We start from the raw sequence: 21,047 nt of genomic DNA, 5'->3' as shown, positions 1-21,047 counted from the left end.
TCGTTCTAATGCACCTACTTGTTCGTCCTGAGCGAGTATAACAAACATTGGTATTAAATCAGATTTGAGGTACTCGATCTCCACAACTTTTGCAAACTCGCCTAATTTAGAAGCAGCTGACCGTCGCGCCATAGGTGTATCATCCTGGCACAAGCTGCGAAAGTGATTTCGCAATTCCGCTACAACATTCGAGTTCGCAAAACGTTAGAATTATCAATTTTGTTTACTTAGAAACTAATCCGCAAAAAAAAAATAATATTATTATACAATCACCTTTAATGGCTGGGCTCACCCTCGGATAACAAACGCTGAACAAGCCACATGCCGATGTTCTTGACGTGAACCAGTCTCCTGAAGCCAAGCGTTGCACTAATGGAACAAAGTGCTCCTCCAAATCTGCAGGACTGTGTTGGCTCGCGATATTTCTTAAGGATTCCACAGCTTTGTCGCGGACCACAGTTTCTTCCACAGTGGCCAGAGATTCCAGTGGTGGCTAAATCAGAAATTTATACATGTAGTTATTTCTTCAATAGACAGAACGAAGATATTAAAGCAGTATTCATAGCCCAATATTACATTTAAGATCGTCTTAAGCACAATCTTTGGCATGTGTGGAAAGCGATCGACTCACAATTGACGATCTTATTACCACTTAAAATCAGACTTGAGATAAATTTTAAATATAGAGTCCGATTATAAATATCATTCTTAGACTTGTGTGTTAATTATTTTATTATCTAAAACATATCTGTCGTTACCAATAGACAATGCACGAATTCTGGCCCGCCGACGAGAGGAGTAAACGTGCCGAGCTGTTCGGCCAGCGCAAGGAGGACTTCATCCTCGTCGTAAATCGTCTCTGTTAAAAACGGTATCAGCTCGCTCCGCGTTCGTTCGACGCCTAGCGCCAGCGCGATCGTCGATAACTTCTTGATAGAATTGAGACGTAGCTGTAACGAAAAGGACAACGCACGATGATTTCTGTAACAAGTGTTAACTGTGTGATAAAAGTAGCAATGAAAGCTGTTGCTTTATATATGCCGAATACGTAAAATTTTAGCTCCAACCGGGTATCTTTCTCACAATGACGTGTTCCAACACTATCCTATACTATCACAAGCACTAGTATCTCCGTGATCTTTTTAGCAAGTTGAAAAAAACGCTGTTTAGAGTACCGCTATCTCGGTATTGTCTCCAGCGAACGGGTAGTAACGGGAAAGAGAAAAGAGGAGGACACAAGAGGAAGCGAAAAGCTCACTCGACGCGACCGTTGTCGCGGCCGATTACCTGGACGTCCTCATTTTTCAGCTCGTCGATCAGAACCGCGATCGGATAGAGGCTGTCGTCCGTGTTGGAGTCGCTCGCTGCCATTTTGCTGCCGGACAACACTGGTGATTCGGTGTAAACGCTCGTGAGGATTCCTCGTGGCCGCGTCAGATGCGCCTACGTCGATGCTCGCGTCTCCGGGGGATGTGTATCGGACACCGTTCTCGGGCACGCGCGCGTAGTTACAGCATAATTGCGGAACGCCGTTCGTTTAGTAATTTAGGAGCTCGCTCGAAATCCACAGTGCCTCGCAGCCCCATGCGACTCCGTGAATCACTGACGGTAGTGATGGATGATGGATAGTGATGACTCGCGCCGCCATCAGATGGCGACTCCCTACGCTTTCTTCTCGGCCCGTCGCGGACGAGGGGACGTCGAGTGCGCGGCGCTATGATGCAAGATGCAACTGATGCGTCCTGCCGGTTCTGCCATTTTTAAGCGTATGGCGATAAAGCTGTAATAAAGCTGTAATAAAGCTGTAATAAAGCTGTAAGCTCTTTTTAGATTATATTTGTATAAATTGAAATAACTTTCACTTAGATTTTTATATTTATAGCGTTTTCCATTGGAAAAAACTCACTGGCACTGGCAGCACTGAGTGCTTGAAGCGTATATTTCATTTAGAATTAATGAGCGCATGTTTCTGAAAAATACAAAAACTGAGACACTGAGTGCCAGTGAGTTTTTCCCAATCCCAATAAAAGACGCCTAGAATCTTAGAACTTATAATTGGATTGTGATAAAAAAAAATAATTTCGCGATTTTTTATTTACCGTTCTTTTCAAGATAAGTGCTAAAAAATAGCAACATGAGCAATATACTCCTGGAGTCATATAGTCCTGGTCCCCTCTAATATTTAGATTGAAAATTATACATGAAGAAAAATAAATGAAAAATTTAAACGCATGGAATAATAATTTAGTTTAATCAAAGAAAGATGGAGCGTGGAGCCGTAACAAATTAAGGTGTTGGTGTTCATATATTCTATACTTACAAGAAATAACGAATTGTAATGTACATACCGTACATATACATATATTTCAATTTAATAAACTGCGCGCCGCAAATTTGTCGGACATGAAACACAGCTATCTTGGAACATTGATACCCTTCCCCCTACCCCGGAATTAAATCTACACGATTTATTGTTTAAAAAACGTGAAGAATTTATTGCGAAACATATTACCTCAGCCAGAATTCGAACCTGGTGTCTCCCTCATTCCGTGAAGGGCGTCGCACCAATTCGAATTAACATATATTTTTAAGTACTCGTAAAAATTAAGATGGAAAACTATAATGCACAGAGTGTTACACTAAAAAACTAAACTGCGTTCCAATAAATATTTTACACGGTGTAGCACAGTACAACACAGCGTATCCTTGCTGGAAAGTACTAATTATTTGTTATTAATGTCTCTTCGGCAGAACTTCGGAACCTCATTGAGAGAAAAAAGTCGAAATATTCAGAAACAAATGTTATTTATGATATTTTCTTCGATATTTGTTGGCTATAAAAAAAATTGATTATGATGACAGAATATACATTTCTGTGAAATATGCCTGATTTTTCTTATTAATTGTAAAAAAATTTTTTATTTATTTATAGCTGGCAAAATAAATCTACTTGCGGCAAACTTACATTTTTTTATAGCAAAAAAATATTTAGTTATAATAAAATAAAATTTATAAACAAATGAATTTATAAACAAACTTAATTTTTAGCTTACTGATTCGTATTGCATCGTGCAAATATGGCGGACTAGTGGTGGTCGTGGCGGTGCGTTATTGTCGTTCTGTAGTGACTGTCTGTGATTTATGTTGAGTGTACAGTGTTTCAAGTTGAATCGTTAGTTCAAAAAGTGAAAGACGAAGTGAAACAAATCTCAGACACATTACATTTAGAGCCTGTTCACACAAGGCGTTTCTGTCTCGCGGATGCCGCGCGATTGCCGCCGTGCGTCAACGTTCGCATGAGTCGCACTAACGTTATCGCGAGGCAAAGTGCAAGAACGCGTGCATAAGCGCGGAACGGCGTACGCGCGACGGCGAATGTCGTATAATAGATCTAAAATGCCGCAAAGCGTAGCGTAGCGCAGCGCACGCGTGCGTTGTCGCACATCGCCTCGCGACAGCGCGCGTCTCGTGCAAACGTTAACGCGCGCGGCAGTAATCGCGCGGCAGAAACGCTTCGTGTGAACAAGTTCTTATAACGCTAAAGCCAGAATCTAATAAATAAGTTTGCAACATAATATCTTACTCATTAAAGCAAAGTGAGCCGGCTGTCAATATACAGATAAACTTTTTGCTTTTCTGTTTTGTTGGCTGAGGAACCAATGTTCTTAATGTGTTAACATATTGAAAGACGTCACTTTGCTCTAATGAGTAATATATCTTATATTGCAAATTTACTTATTAGAATCTTGCTCCATCGTTGTAAATTGTGGCGATCTATGCCACTTACAGAACGCATCCCACGCATTTTTAACTCGGCGGAATTAATTATATATACCAGCAACTAATTCGCAACGACATCGTTAGGCGGCGTATGATAGAAAGCGTTGCTCGTATTTAAAAAATACATTCAGCTATAATATATAAACAAACCCCTTGCGAGGCGAGAATAGCAGCATCGTCGCTAACTAGTTGCTAGTACATGATTCCGCCAAGTTAAAAATGCACGGATGCGTTCTGTGAGTGGCGTAGGTCGTCACACTCGTCACATAAGTATATAATGTTGTCTAAGATTTGTTTTAAGATTTCTTCACAATTAAATTGTGAGAGAAAATTATAATTATTTAGTGAAATTTAATTTACTTGTCGGAAACATATTGATTTATAAAAATTAAAGAAAGATTAAAATTTACAATTAAACAACTCACGCTGAAAAAATAAACAATTATTTGTAATAAATATTACTTATTTCAAAAATGAAATATATAGTTTATTTGCTAGAAATAAAATTTTATTTCGCCGTATTTAAATAAGATATTTATTTCTATAAAATAAACCTTATATCTCACAAATTCAAGTATTTTTTTCTCAGTGTTCAATAAATTAATGTATCTTTTTCTTTTATAAGTTGCTTCGGCCGACAATACGAGCTTTTTTCGTGGCTTTAGCGTTCTGATCCCTATACTTGAGCGTGCCGAAAGCTCAGAACGACTATCTGCGCTAAATCGCTTACAAATTTCGTCAATTCTTTGAATTTCGAAATAACACTATAGGAACATATTATTCTTGAGATGTAGCATAAGAATATATATATAGGTATATAATTTTTTTCGATTTTTTAAAAGTTAGTAGACCATCAGGATTCCCCTTTAACCAAGAGCTATCAAATGGATTGTCCATGCGTATTAGTGCACTATTGCGTCATTCTATTCTTGTCTTATCCTAGAAAAGGATTGTCAATTTTTCATGTCATTGCGGATTTGCGCAATATTGAAATTAGTCATCTCGATACGCGTTATGTATTACTTACACAGAAAAAAATATTTGTGTAAAATTACATAATTATGCTGGGTTTTTTCCGACCCAGCATAATTATGCAATATTATTACTTATATTAAAAATTGCAGATTATATGTAATTTCTCATAAAATAAAACTGTTTTCTCTTCGTTCATCGTTATGAAAATATCGCGAAATTTAAAACTATAAGTGATTTTTATATAAAAATAGTAATTTCACCTATATTTTACCATTAATTTTCAGTTTAAAAAATCTGGGCAAAAAAATTATAGTAATAATTAGATAATTTTCCGATTTCAAACATGTAATTTCCACGTAAAAGTATATGGATTTTTTTCAGTGTAATAATAGATAATTTTCCAATTTCAAACATGTAATTTCCATGTAAAAGTACATAGATTTGTTTTAGTGTATGTTAGTACTATCGAGCGGCTATTATTGCGAAGGTTGCATATTTTTAGTGCGTTTGCGGAGCGCGCTATTAGCGATATCGCGTTAATGTTCCTATTAGAAGCGACGTGCGTAAAAGACATATACATATGTGTCTTCCAAGGATATTAACGCGATATCGATCGCTAATAGCGCGCTCCGCGAACGCACTCAAAATATGCGCAACCTTTTCGCAATGATAATCGCTCGATATATATTATTGCATGAGGTAACGCACAATGCGCATCGAGATAACCAATCAACATCGCGGAAAAACGATGACAATGGAAATTTGCTTTTTTAAGATAGGGTCGTAGATAGCATCGTAAACTACAGGGTGGTGGGTGGTTTACTTAAGTGCTTGAGTCACCCTCTGGGTGGTGGCAGGCACGTGGCAAAATTATCGAGACTTAACAACGCTGTTTTTGTGACAATTATTTGTTCAAATGCAACAATTTATATTAATTTATATCTTTGTATTGTATTTATCTTTCAACCAATTTTGATGTAATGCATAAAAAACATATAGGTTGATTTAAAAAATTAAAATGGGAGCTAAATAATTAATAGGTTTATATCAAATTTAAAAAATCATATTGGAACTATAAAACTTTTTAGATTTCGTAATATTGAAATCTTGAAAAATGTCCGTATAAATTTTATAGCCAAGGGTTCACTCTTTACAACGATATACCACATTTTACTAAAATTATTTGTTCTGTTGTTAAAAATCGGCACCGAAAAAATAGTGACGACTTCGCTTCGGTCTCCCCTACCAATGCCGAGACGCTAAAAACCCATGTCTGTACACCTTTATCATTTTAGTTTTTAAATAAATATAACGCGAATTAAAATCAAAGATGAAAATATAATACAAAAAAATATTCTTATTTGATTCTTTGATTTTAATTCGCGTTATAACTTATTTAAGGACTAGAATAATCAAAATGTCCAGACATATACATAGTTACGTGTCCAGGCACATTGGTACATTTATTACTTTAGTATATACTATAATTTCCAATTTATACATTATATAATAATTTCAATCAAGTGATGCCAGGCAATCTCCTCGCAGAAATTAAAAAAACCCGTTTGTATATAGATGCTTCCGTGCCTTTGATTTTTCTTCGTTTTTTCCATTTTGACATCACAAGGATATCATCTTGACTTTTTGTTCTCCTTGCCTTGGGAATCCTTAAGCGGGAAGGCCTTAGTCGATTACAAGACCTCGTGTGGGATTTTTCAAAAGAATTTGCATCTAATGTTTTTTCCAACATGTAGCAATGAAGCATTTAATTTTAATAGTACATTTTTTTATAATCGTGCATTAAGATGTCATTAGGATAGCATAATAGCATTAAGATAGCATAATAATTAGATAGCACATATAGGGTGTCCCAAGTTTTTACGGCCAATTAAAGAACAGTCGACATTTTAAAATGCAACATTAAAATCATATTGTAGGGAAGACCGGGGCTAACTCGACACAATTTTTTCAAAGACAATTTTCAACAATTAATTAAAATTTTCAAGCAAATTTAATGGTACACATTTAAAGAGCGTTTCTTCACATACAAAATTGCTTTAGAAAATTTTGCTGTACGTCGCTTAGTTTTGCCCGAAAGCTCGATGAAAAAGTAGACCATTTTCGAGAGATCAGAAAAATTACTTTTCACTATCAAAAACGCTTATGTCGCGTTAAAAATTACACTATAACTCAGAATGTTACCAAATTCCGTTGATAATACTGGCACATAAAGACGCATTTACAGTAGGAAAGGCAAGTTTCTACGATAGATTTAAATTGGCAAAAAGCCTAGTGTCAAGTTCGCCCCAGTATCGAGTTAGCCCCGGTCTCCCCTACTCTATTAATAATAGAAGCAAATTTTTTTTTATTCGCGACATATTTTATTTTTTTTCTTATATCACACTTTTTAATAAGGACCTAGCATAGACCTGTGTAGTGTGACCCGTTTCAGTTGCGTTTGCAATTTGAACGAACCGCTGATGTTTTTGTCACTAATTTTGTCACTAATTGACGAACTCTTGATTTGATACTCGGTACGTTATTTCGATCGAAATCTCCTTAACGTAACTTGTGTAAAGTCACAGTCATCGACGAATTGTCGGCTTATTTAAATTACACACACACACACACACACACACATATACACACACACACACACACACACACACACACACACACACACACACACACACACACACACACACACACACACACACACACACACACACACACACACACACACATATACACACAATGAGGTGTAAATCCGATCGTGCAACCTCCACGCGGTACACCTTGGCTAATGCTAATGCCGGCGGTACTTGAATTTTGTCAACATATCTCAAAAATAGAAGTTTATTGATAGTGTTTTGAAAAGCTCTCGATGTCAGCTACAAGAATATTAAATAAAAAGTAGGGGTTTCCACATTTAAAATTTTAAAGTTGACCTTGAAAGCTCCTCCATACTTACACTCAAGATCAAATAAGTATTATACCACCGTTTGAGATGCATTTGTTGAAGTTCTATTATACAATTTATGTATAACACATTTTTTCCCTAAAATGTATTGTTTTTGAGATACTTCACTTCCAGACTTTTTCCTCACCCTATAAGTATAAAGCAGGGAGCACACACTTCTGTATAACGCATAATGCGTAAGCATAAAAAAATTGATGCATATATACATGTGCATAAGGAAATAGACCAATCCATTTTCTTATGTTTATGCATTATGCGTTATGCAAAAGTCTGTGTTTTCCGCTTAAATGTTGATCAAGAGATACGGTAGTGTCTCGTGCCAAGTACTCATAGTATATACCTAACTTTAACGTCATTTGCATTACAGTTTACAATATATTCGAATATCTATTATTTTAACATAGAGAGAAATCGGCAGATAACATTAAAGCTGTACTCGTAGAAGACGGTTTCTACATCGTGGATATTGGTCATATTATTAATATCATCACGAATAAATTATCAAAATCTTTTTACGAATTTATATTGTTGTTATATCGTATCATTGTATCTTATACATATTATTGGATACCACACTTGTATATATGCGTGTAAGTATGTGTTAAACAAAGAGAAAGAGAAAGAAGAAGCATGAAAGATGCAAGTAGGAAAAGACAATAAATGACTCAAAAGAATTACGTCCTCTGTGAGAAAACATTAGTTCTCAAGTTTCCACGTAAGGTGAATGCACCATCATGGGGGATTTTTCCGTTCTCTTCTCAGAACAGCATATCTTTCTTGCTTCCATAAACGGAAATAAATCTTTCCCACCTGATAAAATTTCCACACGCGTATATTGTTACCGCAACTCAATATCTCACGTATTTACGATTTTTATTTCTAAAATTCTTACACAATAATTTATCCAGACAAATACCTAAAAACTTAACCCTAATAAACCTAAGTACTGCTAATTTGTCTAGACCCCCTTACGTGACTCACTTACTTACTCTAATCTGAAACTTTTTTTCTGTATCGCCTAATTAGCTATTATATTGCGTTATATACCAAACTTTCAGTTTTACTTGTTTTTTAAATACTTAAGTCGCTTCAATCGCTACTTTTAATATTTGAACGCGTTATCGCTATTCCAATATAAGAACGGTTAAAACAATTCGACTCATCACTTGCTCTGTGCCAATTGAAGTCTTATTTATATTAGTGGGTACGATCGCGTACTTTTATTTTATTTCAACATTACGTTGCGTCTCGCTCGTAACAATATACGTACATGCAAATCGTCTAATTTTCTACGGTAAGTAAAACTGTTTACCTGCCCGACGAAAATAACAGAATGTTCGTATTTGCGTCCCTTTCGTAATTTGCGTCATCGTAAAAAAAGATTCCATCAATAGAGGAACGTGCATTAACTTCCACGAATCTTATCGTTGAGCAAACGCGCGAGGAGGTGGACTGCGATCGTATTCAAGCAATGCTTCTTATCATAATATCTCGGACCGCTTATAAGTAGTCAACAGTTACACTTCTTCGGACAGCCGCATTTCGTGCTTTGTTACTCTCGGCTCGCGAGTCTCGCGCCAGTACCCGAAGATACCGAGATCGCGAATATGTCTCCCTGTGATTTCAACGAAATTAAAGTCTTCGACGACCCGGTGGATAATATGGACGTTATTAAAACTATAATCGACATGGAAAATCAAGAAGACGGTTTCTACATCGTGGATATTGGTGATATTATTAACAAGCACCGCGAGTGGATTACCAAGATTCCGAGGGTCGCTCCGCACTACGGTACGTCGGCTTTAAGGACATACCAAGGCAATGTCGCTTAAATTTGCGAAAGTATTGAGGTTTCTCACCCTCCTTTAAATTGATTTCAGCGGTTAAATGCAATCCTGATCCGAATGTGATCAAGATATTGGCAGCTTTAAATACTGGCTTCGACTGCGCGTCCGAGGTAATTCACTGTGCCTTTTACCACGATCATATTATATTCTTCGGTATTTGAAATATTAAAATTTCTATGTGACTCGTTCAGTCACGAAATCTTCGCGCTTAATACTTTAAAGCACAACTTAATTATTATTTTTCTCGGCGCCAAACTTTTTTTTTAAATTAATTTTTTCAAATTATATAAATTGCAAACTTAATAAAGAAATCATTTTTTTTATCTTTATTGCTTCTCAAATCGTGGGACAGAATAAGCTTAATTTTAACGTGCATATATAATATGTCGTAATAGCAAGAAATCAGGCAAGTGATGCAGTACGGCGTGCAAGCCGACCGGATCATATTCGCGAATCCGTATAAGTGCCCGTCTCACATCAAATACGCCAAGAAAATGAACGTCGACCAGATAACCGCCGACAGCGAGCTGGAGCTTTTGAAGATAAAGGATCTTTATCCCGAGGCCAAGTGAGTATGTGCCTGCTATTATTCGCCGTTGTAGCTACAAGCAGCATCCCGGTTCTTTTTCATCCTTTTATTCTTCCGTATATATGATCGTGCAATAATTTAACAATCTAATCGTGCAACGGTCTAACAGGATAATAATACGCATACGATGCGACGCAAAAAACTCGGATTGTGATCTCGGACTGAAGTTCGGCTGCGAGCCGGACGAGGATGCTGTGCGACTGATACAGCTCACGATGGACCTCGGGCTCACCTTGCACGGCTTCAGTTTTCACGTCGGTAGCCCGTGCGGGGAGCTAAACGCGTTCAGCAGAGGCATCGGGATATGCAGACGATTGATCGCGATCGCCAAATCGATGGGCTGCAAGGACGTGCAGCTGCTCGACATCGGTGGCGGCTTCCCCGGTGAAAAAGGAACGGATATCGACAAGGTACGTGCTTTTCTCTCACGTCTTCTGCGTATTCCTGCATCGACATGATTCATCGCATCGACCTCGTAGCGACATTCAAAATATAGCCTTTTAATTCATTTTTAAATTCCTTCAGCTCGCCAATATTGTCAATGATGCAATTCGAGATCTCGATCCCATCATAAGAGTTATCAGCGAGCCTGGGAGATATTACGTTGACTCGGCGTTTACCTTGGCCTCGTATTTACATTCCAAGAGAATCGTTCACAAAAACGGTAAAACTATGAGAATGTACTACGCGAACGTCGGGACGTACAATTCGTTTCTGGACGAAATAGTGGGCATAAAGTCTAGATACCCGCAAATTCTCTTTGAGGTGCTATATATAATCATATATAACATGAATATCGTGTATGCAAGATATCTTTCTGTTGATGTAAAATAACTTATTATTAATTTATATAGCCGGTGAGCGATGAGAAATTTGTTTCGACTTTATGGGGGCCGACTTGCGATTCGTACGATGTAATTGTCAAAGATGTATTGATGCCGGAACTTCACATTGGCGACTGGATGGTTTGGGAGGACATTGGTGCTTACTCTTTATGTCTCTGCACCAAATTCAATGGATTTCCAATCCCAAAAGTCATACCGTTTATCAGGAGAAGTCAGTGGTTCGTATAATATTAATTCACTGATATCTTTTTCGCACATGTGCGCCACCCTGTTTTTATTTTACATTTTTAAATATAAAAATTACTTGAACGAGACGTTTGTAAGTTTGTGCAAATTATTCCATTTAAGGCATCTTGTATTAAAATATCAGCGTGATTTAATCTAATTTTGTATCAATTTTGTTTAACTTGATGAAACATTAATATTTTCACACACACAGGAAAAATTTGATGCTGGATATCAAATTGATGCAAAGACCCACGGAATTCATAAAGTGGTTTAAATCAATGGAACGAGAACATTACATTGAAAATCGCTGACAAATAAAATTATTTAAATACTAAATTAAAATAAAATTAAAATGATATAAGTGTTTTGTTTTCAATTAAAATAGATTTTTAATTACTTAATTATTATCTCTATATTTTATTACTTATTATCTCAATATTGATCTAATCGTTCTCGTTACATAAATGTGAATATATTGATAATTTTGGAATAATAACATGGATACTGCCTATTTTTAATAGTAATAAGCAATAGTAATGTTAATGTAGTAATAAGCAATGAGTAATATTGCAGTAATTATTCTTTATGATTTTATATTTAACACAAAATTGTACAAGATTGTTGTTGTCTTTTATTTGTATGTATATAATTATAAGCGTGATGTCAGATGATGTGATGTTGACTATTTTTAAGTTTATATTACTTTATATTATTTTTGAAAAAAGAAAAATATATATATATAATACGTTCGATAGAAAAATGGAATGTTTCACGGAAATAAAAACGTTATTTATTATTTATACGTTGTTATAACTGATTATTACCAAAATCTACTTAATTGTTTAAATGCAAAAATATCTTTTATCAGTCATTTTCGATAAGTTTTCAATTCGTATGATTATATCTTATTCACACTTCGAGGTGAAAAAATACCAAATATCAAAATACTTAAAAATATAAAAAATAATGCTAAGAGAGATATCTTCAGAAAACAGGTACATCTTAATTTATATTTCGCAGATAAATATATTACCATCACAGAGAAAAAGAGTTCTTTACATTTAGTATTTCTATTTGTTTGATTGAAATTTCTTTCATTGAAACAACATATGCTTAGACAAAATAATATTTTTGTAAATAAAAAAAAATTGTTTTTATTCAAGAAAACCCTGTTATTTGACGGAAAAGACATTATCATTTGAAGTAATATTTCCCAACCAAATAATATGTTATTTGGTTTTTATAAAATAAATGTGATAAACGTTTTCACCGCTAGGCGGCTGCTAAACTCGTACGTCAAATTCGGCCCCACGGCGAAAGCGTCTATCACTCGCAGTTGTACACATCATTAGAATCCATCACCGGTCACTCGTGATGACACAGTGATGCAGATATGACAATTATTTATTATTTATTTATTTATATATGTGGCAGTCAACCGACTACCACATATATGTATAAATAAATAAATGTTTAAGACATTTTTTATGAAGCATTGATATTGTTTGAATGAAACAATAGTATCATTAAAGCGATAGAGAATGTCTTTCGTTTCAAACAATTTTTTTATTTAAGACAAAGATATATATTCTTTGAAAAATCAAACAATCATAATCATTGATCGAAACATTAGTTTGTTTGGACCATTCCAATCATCAAATTTGTTTAGATGCAATAAAATTTATTAAATCCAAAAAATCCTTTTTCTCTAAATATTATATTTAAAAAATTATTTACCTATCGTTTGTGTAATATCGCGATCATCTTAATTGTAATCATTTTAGCAAAGATATTTTTATAAATCTTCCAAAATTAGTACATTATCTTTATACTCTGCTAAATATTTCATAATATTTTTTATTTATATTGGAATCGAGATCGAGTGAAGGAGACTAAAGGGTATTGGCCATAATATTATCCAATATTTTTATACTTTGTCTTTTAATGTTAATTATTTGTTAATAAAGTATCACATATCACATGTTTTTTTTACATAATCTCTGCTGTTTTAACAACCGTCCACCTCGAGTCTTTTGTACACTGATCTGGTTTTAATAGTATTTAAGTTAACAGATTGTTCAATATCTGTTGCATTTACATTGTCCCATCTAAAACAACAATAAAAGAACTTTGAATATCGAATAATATAAAAAAAACTGCCACTTTTTTCTGCGACAAATTAAATTAACAAAATAACGTTTATGCAAGACAGCACTTACTCGATTGCACTTTGGCATGAGCCGGGAGTGAGCCTTTCTCTTTTTTGCGCGATATATAATTCTTTTCCCGTTATAACATCTTCTCGAGGCGATTCAGACGACAACAAAACCCGCACCTTTTATAAAAACATAATTAAAAGAAAATAAAAAATGTGTCATCTGACTTGTATATTTTTTATAATCTTTGTACCTACCGTTTCCACAGCTTGGAAAACTCGAATAAGATTTCTTCCGGCCAATTTTTCTAAATCCGCCTTAGTCCACGTTGGCTCTCCCTCTCGACTCTCATACAAACGGTCGAATAGATCGGGGTACTTTGAGACATCTTCCAATCCCACCGGCATTCTAGTTAATTTCATCAAATATATTTCGCCCGCATTTATTTATTGGCTCATCATGTACTAATCGCGTTTTTAGAGCTAATGTAATTACTTACGAGTTTACACCGTCGTAATCTCCACCGATACCCACATAGTCCGTCCCGATAAGATTTCGAATGTAATTTATATGTCCTAAAAATGTATCAATCTATAATTAATCAATGCTGATACCGAATAAAAGATTAATAATGTGTTAAACACGTATTTTGATTGACTAGATATATTAAAGATTGATCAACGAGATAATCAAAATTTGAAAATTGCAATAAATCATATTCATACGTATATCATTTCGTTGTATATACACTGAAAAAAAAGTTGTTAATGTTAACTTAATTAAATATTTTCAACTGATAATTTTTTTAATTAAAATATTTATGTATTTAAATTAAATACGACATATTTTTTAAATCTAACATGACGTAATTTGACTCAAATACTTAAATATTTCAATTAAAATGATAATAATCAATTGAAAATATTTAGTCAAGTTAACAACTTTTTTTTCTCAGTGTGCTTTGTTATCATTTTTTAACTTTAGGGATTGCCATGCGGGGAATTTACAAGAGGAATCTTCAGCTTTTTAATTTTACGATTGTTATATAAATTATAAATCATATGCTGCGTTCCCCGATTAAAGACAGTACTTATGACATCCTCCAGCGTTGCGTTCCTCGAAGAGTTGCAGTTCACGAACTCGCTGTAGAAGTTCACCATAACGATACCGTTGTTCTTTTTCTGAAAAAAAGAATGCTCTTGTAATTTACGCGCGGCGGTCCTTCCGGGGAAATTTTTTTCGAAATGACGACGACACTCACGACCAAATGCAGGACATCGTCGGGGACGTTTCTGTAGTGGTTGCATACGCTGAAAGCGGACGAATGCGAGAATATGACGGGAGCCCTCGTTACCGCGAGCACTTCTCGCATGACGTTGTGAGAGACGTGAGACAGATCAATCAGCATCCCAATTCGATTCATCTCGTAAACCACCGTCTATATAATTCATAAAATACCATTGTTACTTACATTGAAGTTTTCAATAATTGGGCTATTCACAGTTTGATACGATACGTGAATAATAAGTGATAAAAGTTATACAGCTCTCGAAATTTAACACAAGTAGCAATCGTGCGTTTATTCTATTTTTATTTAATCAATCATTGACGTTTTCGCCTAATCGGTTTTAATGTATCTCATCGATCTTGACGATGCGCGATGTGTCCACGTTTCGTGATTACTGTGAGTGCCGATAAATTCGTATCAATAAATCGTTACCATCTCAATTATCAAGATATGCTATACATACTAATAATAATTAAAAATTTTTCATTATTTGATGATATAAAATGAGAACTAATGCGTTACATTAAACTTAAAACAACAGGAATTGCATGAGAATTCTCACCTGCCCGAATTCCGTCAGATTGTATACATATCCGTCATTCACAGGCGATGCATCGGCCCTGTCAAGATGAAGATACACTATTAAAATTGTAGAGTCAAATTATACTCAATTTGAATCATTTTTAACCATTTCTATATAGATCGCTATTATTCCTACTAAATATGTCGTTAATTTAACTAAATGGAGTTAAAATAATACTGTTTTGTGTTAAAATAATATTTTTCGACACGTGGTGGTTAAAATAATAGTTAAAAATAACAAAATGTTATTTAACGTATAAGGCATTGGTTTAAATTTCATTCTTTAATATTTAACAGTGCAAAACTCATAGTAAAAAATTAAAGTTTAATCTTATTAATCTTATTTAGGATAGCCGAGAAATAAAATGTTTCTGACGCAAAAACGCTTCTATCAAAAATTTCACTATCGGTTATCTGAGGAGAGATAAAGAAAATTGGAAAGTTTGCGTGTGGAACAGGACCGAAAGTCGCACTTTCGCATCGTGCAATTTGCATCTTCATCAGGAATGTGCGCCTAAATAGCATATTATGACATTAATGCATTTAATTGTGATAAACGAAAGGATTCTGTGCGTTCGTATGCACGTCGTACCCGTGCGACGTACCACGGTGTGTTGCAGTTGTGGGTCATGGTCAGATAACGAACCCCGAGGTCGTAGTAGAGCCTCAGAACCGCCAGGCTCGAGTCGAGAGAGTGACCACCCTCGACGCCTATCATGGACGCTATTTTGCCGCTCCTCCACGTGGTCTCGATGTCCCCCGCGGCGGTGACCAATTGCAGGTTGTTCGGATATCGCTGAATGAATCGCCGAATCACATCGATCTGTCGTAACGTCAGCTGTAGCGAATCCTTGTATTGCGATGCGCACGATACGTACGCCACCCAGAACTGAAAAATCGCGTGATTCGCGCACGTTATCGCGTAAACAACAATCAGTAAAATTATCCTTCTCGACAGGGAATCCCGCCGATCCCGCGATAGGGGCTTCTTCGCGGGGGGGGGGGAGTTGAGATAATGATCTTCTTGCGGGTACGCAGCGAGAAATGAAGTGGCGGACAACGACACGAGGAAGAGATAGTGGCAAAAAGGAAAATTTCAGCGAAGAAAAGCTCGAGATAAAAAATGGCTAATCTATTAATTGCGGAGCAAATAGGTTGCGCGGTTCTTAGATAATTAATCTCGTATGACGGTCTCATGCGGGGTCTCGTGACCGAGCTCGTGACTCACCTGTCCACCTACTTTTCCCTCAATCAAACGAGGCAGATCGGTGAAGCACGAGGAACAAGCGGTTTTTCCCCAGACGTCGTCGTTGCTTAGATTGCTCTCGAAACGAAAGTCCGATAAACGATTGTTCAAAATCTTATAGAAATTGTACGGTAAATCGTTGTGGCTGCAAATATAATAATTGTACATAAATTAACTGATCGAAAGAAAGAGAAGAGAGACAAGGTGCAGATGAGACATGAACACCTGTTACATGACAATATTAATCGCATTTTATGAAAAATTATCAGAAATAATTATTTTTAGATGTTGACGTAATATTTAATTAAATCAAGGAATAAAGAAGTATATAAAGAAGATCATGAATGTGAAAAAAATATTAACGCGTAGAAGAATGAGCTTTTTTGAGTGTCAACTTTAATTCAGTCATTGATCTTCGATTGACGTATAATTCTCACTGTGAGTTCCGGAATTACCAACATCACTATGTCGAATGATATCGATTGAATAATGATACGCCACTTGTGTTTTCTTATCGGCACGCCTCTACGATTATACTATTAAATTACCCATCGATAAGAGGCGCCGAGTCGAGAGCATCTCGCCCTTTAAAGATGTTTATGCTTAGCCCCACGGATAATCCGATCACAAGCAGAAGAACTGACAGGCAAACGGCGACGTTAATGTACACCATTTTCCTCGTGCAATATTTATAAATGTAGCCTGAAAAAGCGACGAAAAAGTTAGAACCCCGATTTAACAGTAGTAACAGTAACGAAGTAATGTAGTAACGAAGACTGAGCAGCATTACTCAAATATATAGTTGATGTAAATAAAAAATAGAAAATAAAATTTAAAAATATCAGTTTTAATAATGTGTATTATTTACGTAAAAGCACGTAAGACAAAAAATAATTAATATTTACATAAACAAAATGCGCGCTTCATTATCATAAAATCTCGGAAATTTTTTATTATCTGTATTTATTGATAAATTACTGAAATACAAAGAAAACGGAATTTTTCCAAAGATATGCGCTCAGACACGTTTCAATAACGCTTATCTTTAGTCGTAATTCTTCGTGGAGTATTCACTCGACGGGTGAATGACAAACGCTTTTAACTCGTTTAGAGCACTTATGTTGGATAAGTGTTAGTTATTGACGCTATTGATAATACATGAAAGCACAGCGCGGTCGTCGTTTGAAACATGCTCTCGTAATATGATGCTTTTGATAATTGCTGAACAAAATAACACAATATAAATCCGAGAAAAGTGTATAGATATAATTTAATTTGTTAGACAATGTTAAGAATTTTGTTATTGTATGGATTTATATATGTATATTTTCTTAAAAATCTTTATACATAAGATATATACAATTCTTAAATTATCACAAAGTAACAATATAAGATCAAAAATTCAAAGTATTAACGATGTTACATTAAGCAAACAACTTCCTATTGTTATTAAATTAGATTTTTAATCATTAAATATTTTCTCGTTGTCTTATAAATGTAATAAAGTTTGTAAAAAATAAGAGTACATAACCAAAAAGTGAAGAATCATTGTCGATATAAGTAACACCGGAAATATATATCAAAGAAAAACCATTAGGCATCGTAACGGAAATATTTATCACTGATAATTATTTGAAATCTTATGCAAGCACGTGCCGCGATCTTTGATAAGCCTGAGAGGCGAGAATAAAATTACGGCAATTACTCAGCAAAATCAGTGATATATGTTACTTATCGCGATACTACAGCTTGTTATATATAATTATTGTTTGTCATCTATTTCTTTCTTTTTCTAATTCGGTTATTTCTTTTTTCTCCAATCTGAAGAGAATAACTTTTTGAAGATTGCTAATTAAAAAGTCAAATTTAATTTTTTTCAATAACACAATATCATCAATAAAATCAAACAGCCCAAAATCGTAAGAAACTATAGATTGATTTTTATTATTATATGCACAATTTGTGATTATATAAATTTAAGCTTATCTCCTACAGCAAAAAACTTACAATACAATATAAGAAAACAAATTTACCAGTATTTCTGTTGTTATCACGTTGTCCAACTGGAGAGACAAATCGAAGCCTGCTAAGACTTTATATATACATTTGTATACATATATACATATCATATTGATACTCATTGCGATTAGATTAGGGACAAACGTCTCCTTAATTAAATGCATTTATTTGAAAGGTAGCGTAATGAAGCCCATTCGCTCCAATCGCGTAAAAAGTTAATCGTCCGAATTAATCAAAATTCGGATACATCGACTCGACAGTAAGAAGCGAGATAAGAAAATTTACAAATACCGACGTATCAGTTGTATCGTCAGTTTGTCGCACTGCAGCATCAGAAATTTCCATTTGCGCGTTTTCACATTTTTTCACTTCAATGAGAGTGCAGAATCGCATAATAAATGCATTAATTAACAAGTCAAATTCGAAGCGGCGCGGCATCGCTGGCGAAGCGAGATCTGCGAAGTTAAGCATTTCTTTTAATATCAAAGATTATGTACTGTATACACACGATTACGTTATTACAATTCCCTTTATTACATCAAGATAAAACCGATAAGCTACAATGATGCGGCGAATTTTTAATGATGAAAAATCCGCCTCTCAATAATCTTTAGCTATCGTTATCGCGCGTTCCAAATTTTTTATATCTGTCAAAATACGTTTATCGGACACTATGGATCAATGTGATAAGTACTAGATTTACTAGATTCACCCATGGCGAACGTAGCGAAGAATTCCCCCGACGGTGATGAGATCAAGATGTGTACTGTTGCGAGACAGCATCGCCTTGAAACGCGTTTAACGCGTGTTTCTACCATTATACATACATATCTACGTGATGGAGCGGTGGTACATAATACATTAGCTCATAATAGGTACCTGCTGCGTTTGATGTCTCGCTCTAAGAGCGATAAAGCTCAGTTGGGTTTGCCGCTGCAGCTACAGCAACACGACGAAATCTATCTCTGTCTTCTTCCGTCTCTATTTGTCTTACTGTATATTATAATTCCTCGGTATACACTACAATTTGATATCAATGATGAAACACTGAAATTTTCTAATTATGTAACGCGCACAGAGAATAAATGCGCTGCTTTCGCGTTTTTATCGACCGCCTACGTTTCTCAACGTATAACGTCTCTGATGCAGCCGTCCACTGAATCTTTCTCATCGGTCAGTCTAGATAAAATGTTATCTTTTACTTTTTCAATTTTTAAGATACAAACTAACGCATCATGGAAATGTTATAATTATAGCATATATATAAGATAGGTTCTTTATATCTCCAATATCAAAGATTGAATTTTTATATGGAGCTGTTATTAATTTCTATTTTTATTTTTTATGCAATTTATCACTCAAATATATTTATATGAAAGGCGAATATAGTCCGTTGCTTTTATTCTGGATGTATTAAAACGCGAAAGTTTTTCAAGTGAGAGATATTTTTTTATAAGTATATATTACGCCAATTTCTTGATTTGGAGATTTTACGATAAATATAATTTTGTGTCATATCCATTTAAGCTATTTGAAAAATTTATGAAAATTTATTTATGTGTATTTTTATTCAGTAAGAATTAAATAAAATATCAAAATAAAAAACAGAACAAATAAAATAGGTTAGCAACTATAGTGCTAAGATATCGACGATATTCTTTTCAAGTGAATATAGACCCATAACGTTTGCAAGTCATGGATAACAGTAAGTTACTGAAGTATCCACTTTATCGTCGAATGATAATTTACTTTTGTATAAAGCTTAGAGATGTCATTGAGTGTGTTGCTTAGGAGATGCTACCATCTGATGAGCCATAAGCTAAAATTCCTCATTCGATTTGATTAACAAATCATAACCGATTTCTATTCTCTAATACATCTTAATAATTACTATAATTATTATGTTATAAAACGTAAAATAAAATTTTAATCATCTCTAATAAATCACAGGAAATATCTGTATAAGCCAAAAATGTAAATATCAGAATGTGCACGTAAGATTTTGTGGAGATAATTCTTCGACTTTGAGAGAGAAAAGTACGATAATAATAAATAGTTAAAACTTCAATAGTAATTTTTGTACGCATAAAATACAATATGAAATACTTTAAGATAAATATTTCTGTTATACACTCGTTTAAAATGCAATATCGAAATAATTGGGTCAAATAAATATTCCTCGAAATTTTCTCAGAGAGAAGTTTGCTCCGGGCTTAAAGCAAAAATAAGATTAGAGAAGATATGATCTCCGGCACTTTAATACACTCTGTATAAAAGTTTCCTCGAAATTGACACACATTTTGCACACGATTTACCGCATGTTGTACACTTTTTTGGGGTCAACTAATATAGATAGAAAAAAGCGCGAAGTTTGCCGCACGAAAAACGAAGATCCATCAAGATTAATGTCGCTACCTTACACGCTGGATGGCGTGTTTATTAACTTCTACGCCAGATGACAATTTCGCGGCAATGTCGGAATATTCCTTGGACTCTTTGGACAGCGTCGAGG

At 34.9% G+C, this 21,047-nt stretch overlaps 3 protein-coding genes across 10 annotated transcripts in view; 1 reads left to right on the top strand and 2 right to left on the bottom strand.

Annotated features, from left to right (window-relative positions):
• Positions 1-3,294, bottom strand: part of Pp2a-29b (Protein phosphatase PP2A regulatory subunit A) — a 5,395-nt gene extending 2,101 nt beyond the window's left edge. For 2 of the 3 annotated variants that reach the window (XM_077400286.1, XM_077400288.1), the window contains exons 1-6: positions 3,054-3,294; positions 2,513-2,834; positions 1,288-1,791; positions 759-950; positions 274-493; positions 19-179 (exon numbers count right to left, since the gene is read on the bottom strand). In XM_077400286.1, coding sequence (XP_077256412.1) covers positions 19-179; positions 274-493; positions 759-950; positions 1,288-1,371 — 657 coding nt within the window. In that variant the 5' untranslated portion in view covers positions 1,372-1,791; positions 2,513-2,834; positions 3,054-3,294. The remainder of the gene's footprint in view (positions 1-18; positions 180-273; positions 494-758; positions 951-1,287; positions 1,792-2,512; positions 2,835-3,053) is intronic. The other variant, XM_077400287.1, reaches the window with a different exon arrangement.
• LOC143894163 (ornithine decarboxylase 2-like) lies at positions 3,072-12,413 on the top strand. Its single transcript, XM_077400299.1, has 8 exons — positions 3,072-3,172; positions 9,243-9,526; positions 9,616-9,692; positions 9,978-10,150; positions 10,281-10,581; positions 10,697-10,936; positions 11,026-11,234; positions 11,456-12,413. Exons 2-8 carry the CDS (start codon positions 9,343-9,345, stop codon positions 11,553-11,555), a joined length of 1,284 nt encoding a protein of 427 aa, XP_077256425.1. The 5' UTR covers positions 3,072-3,172; positions 9,243-9,342; the 3' UTR covers positions 11,556-12,413.
• Positions 12,414-13,166: 753 nt separating this feature from the next.
• The window catches only part of LOC143894161 (dipeptidase 1), a 29,920-nt gene continuing 22,039 nt past the window's right edge, over positions 13,167-21,047 (bottom strand). For 2 of the 6 annotated variants that reach the window (XM_077400295.1, XM_077400297.1), the window contains exons 2-11: positions 17,065-17,218; positions 16,499-16,661; positions 15,876-16,159; positions 15,251-15,308; positions 14,662-14,838; positions 14,491-14,581; positions 13,900-13,975; positions 13,658-13,808; positions 13,464-13,579; positions 13,167-13,352 (exon numbers count right to left, since the gene is read on the bottom strand). In XM_077400295.1, the coding sequence (XP_077256421.1) occupies positions 13,253-13,352; positions 13,464-13,579; positions 13,658-13,808; positions 13,900-13,975; positions 14,491-14,581; positions 14,662-14,838; positions 15,251-15,308; positions 15,876-16,159; positions 16,499-16,661; positions 17,065-17,218 (1,370 nt within the window). In that variant the 3' untranslated portion in view covers positions 13,167-13,252. Of the gene's footprint in view, positions 13,353-13,463; positions 13,580-13,657; positions 13,809-13,899; positions 13,976-14,490; positions 14,582-14,661; positions 14,839-15,250; positions 15,309-15,875; positions 16,160-16,498; positions 16,662-17,064; positions 17,219-18,549; positions 18,609-19,238; positions 19,349-19,414; positions 19,698-21,047 lie in introns of those variants that run through there. The other 4 variants (XM_077400293.1, XM_077400294.1, XM_077400291.1 and 1 more) reach the window with 4 other exon arrangements.

The sequence above is a fragment of the Temnothorax americanus genome, unplaced genomic scaffold, assembly GCF_048541705.1.
Source record: "Temnothorax americanus isolate GAGA-0224 unplaced genomic scaffold, ASM4854170v1 Scaffold13, whole genome shotgun sequence".
In the NCBI taxonomy this organism is placed as follows: domain Eukaryota; kingdom Metazoa; phylum Arthropoda; class Insecta; order Hymenoptera; family Formicidae; genus Temnothorax; species Temnothorax americanus.
Note: the sequence above shows the minus strand (reverse complement) of the source record. Positions and strands in the feature narration are given on the sequence as shown.

Coding starts and splice junctions, on each gene's coding strand:
- LOC143894163 (XM_077400299.1), top strand. CDS start 9,343: ATGTCTCCCTGTGATTTCAACGAAATTAAAGTCTTCGACGACCCGGTG. Junction 9,693..9,977: donor GCTTCGACTGCGCGTCCGAG/GTAATTCACTGT, acceptor ATGTCGTAATAG/CAAGAAATCAGGCAAGTGAT. Junction 10,582..10,696: donor AAGGAACGGATATCGACAAG/GTACGTGCTTTT, acceptor AAATTCCTTCAG/CTCGCCAATATTGTCAATGA.